At 45.6% G+C, this 2,290-nt stretch overlaps 1 protein-coding gene across 1 annotated transcript; it reads right to left on the reverse strand.

Moving 5' to 3' along the window:
* Nucleotides 1–1,707: 1,707 nt before the first annotated feature.
* Nucleotides 1,708–2,087, reverse strand: LOC117037096 (60S ribosomal protein L39). Its single transcript, XM_033132810.1, has one exon. It carries the CDS (start codon nt 2,050–2,052, stop codon nt 1,897–1,899), a length of 156 nt encoding a protein of 51 aa, XP_032988701.1. The 5' UTR covers nt 2,053–2,087; the 3' UTR covers nt 1,708–1,896.
* Nucleotides 2,088–2,290: the final 203 nt, after the last annotated feature.

The following is a 2,290-nucleotide window of genomic DNA, read 5'->3' on the forward strand; positions in this document are numbered from 1 at the left end:
CAGGGAGAGGGTGAGGATGGGGGTCAGGATTAGGGTGAGAGCCTGATGCACAGTCATGGTCAGGGTGAAGGTCAGATCATGACAAGGGTAATGGTCATACTGACGGTCAGTGTCAAGTCAGCTCAGGGTCATAGTCAGGGTGATGATCAGGTTCAGGTGAGGATCAAAGTAAGGCTCATAGTCAGGGAAAGAGGGTCAAAATGAGTGTGAGGGTCAGAGTGAAAAGAAAGTCAAGGCAAGGTCGGTTTCAAAATGTCCCATTGTGAAAGTATGGGTGTTAGTGTCAGAGTGAGGGTCATGCTCAGGTTCAGCTTCAGGGTTAGCAACGCGGGGAAAATGAGGGTCAGGATCAGGATGAAGGACTAGGACAAGTAAAGGGTCAAGATGAGAGTGAGAGTTAGGGTGAAATGCAGGGTCAGGGACATTGTGAGGGTCAGAATAAGGTTGAGGGTGTGGATGATGGTAGTGTCAAGGTAATGGTAAGGAATAGGGTCTGGATGAAGGTAAGCGTCAGGTGAATTTTAAGGTCAAGTGCAAGGTCAGGACAAATGTGATAGTAAAGTTCAAGGTTAGCGTCAAGGTCATGGTAATGGTGAGGGTCAGTGTGAAGGTCGGGTGCATAGTGTCAGAGTCAGACTCAGGGCGAAGGTCAGTGTCAGGTCAATGTGAAGGTCAGGAACATAATGGAGGATAAGCTTAGGGTGAGAGTGAGGATATCAGGGTTAACTCATGGTGAAGTTCAGGATCAGGTTTAATATAACTGTCAGCATCAAGTTGAGTGTTATAATGAGAGTCAGGGTTACTGTGAGTGTAAGGATCAATGTAGGGTCAGGGGCAGGATGAGTGTCAGGGTCACCTTCAGGATCCGGTCAACATCAGATTGAGGGTCAGAATCAATATTGGGAGGATCAGGGTTATGTTCGGTTAAGGATAAGGGTGAGGGTTAGAATCATGTCGGAGTGAGTGACAGAATCAAGGTCCATGTGAGGGTAGGTTTCGAACTTGGGTGAGGGTCAGAGTCAGATGCAGAGTGAAGGTATGTGTCTGGGTGAGGGAAAGGGCAAGAGGAGCCAGAGTCAATGTTAGGTTCACGGTCAGAGATAAGGTTAGTGTAAGGCTGAAGATCAGGGTCAAGTATAGGATAGGGTGACTGTGAGATGAGAGGGAGATTTGAGTCAGTGTATATGTCAGGGTAAAAATTAATGTTATAGAAATGGGGAGTTGGAGAGTGAAGTTCAAGGAGAAGGTGAGGGTCAGATTCAGGGTGAAGGTTAAGTCAAAATCAGAATAATGGTCAAGGTCAGATAACATCAAGGACAGTGTTAGGTTCAGAGAGAGGGTAATTTTTAGCATTGAGATAAAGGTAAGTGCATGTTTCAGGGAAAGTGTCATCTTGATAGTCAGGTTGAGTGTCAAGGTCAGAGTCAGTGTCATGATGAAAGAGTGATCGGGTAAGGTTCAGAGTCAATTTCAGGAATAGGGTCAGTGTGGGGGGTAGTATCTGGGTCAGGGTCGGTTTCAGGATCAAGGTTGAGGTCAGGGTGTTTTCAGGATAAGGTGAAAATGAAGGTCAGGGTCAGGTTAACTCTAAAACTGGACCTGAAACTCAGCCTGACTTGGAGTCTTAACCTCACCATGTCTATGACACAATGCTGACTCTAATTGTGACTCTCACCCTTATTAAGAGACTTTTTTTTTTTTTAGAAGGCCTCACATATTTATTACTGAACCAACCTACTAGTGCAGAAACATATTAAAGACAAAACTAATTTTCCCTATAACTTCCCAATAAAACACAACCAACTGTTCAGATAGTAGCGATCTTTTCAGTGCCACGGTTAAGATCCAAGCAACCCTGACAGCAAAAACATGTGGTGCCATCTCATGTGCGATTCCTTATAGACCCAGCTTGGTTCTTCTCCAATGTCTCCTCTTGGAGTTGTACCTGATTTTATTACCAGTTTTCATCCGAATCCATTGGGGAATGGGCCGATTCTGCTTTTGTTTCTTGGCCAGGAAACGCTTGATCCTGAAAGTCTTGTGAGAAGACATGGCGAGGAAGAGTCAGACGCACGCCCTACGATGGCGGCGAATAAAGAGACAAGAGACTTTAATTCACGTTAACCCTCACCTTGACTTGACCATTAGACTCACCCTTACCCTCACTCTCGCCCTGACCTGACCCTCATACTGATACTAATCCTGACATGATCCTTACCTTGACCCTGCCCTAACCTTCATTCTCACCCCAACTCTGACACTTAACCTCAATCTGACTCTTGTTCTTGGC

The sequence above is a fragment of the Rhinolophus ferrumequinum genome, chromosome 17, assembly GCF_004115265.2.
Source record: "Rhinolophus ferrumequinum isolate MPI-CBG mRhiFer1 chromosome 17, mRhiFer1_v1.p, whole genome shotgun sequence".
Classification (NCBI taxonomy): domain Eukaryota; kingdom Metazoa; phylum Chordata; class Mammalia; order Chiroptera; family Rhinolophidae; genus Rhinolophus; species Rhinolophus ferrumequinum.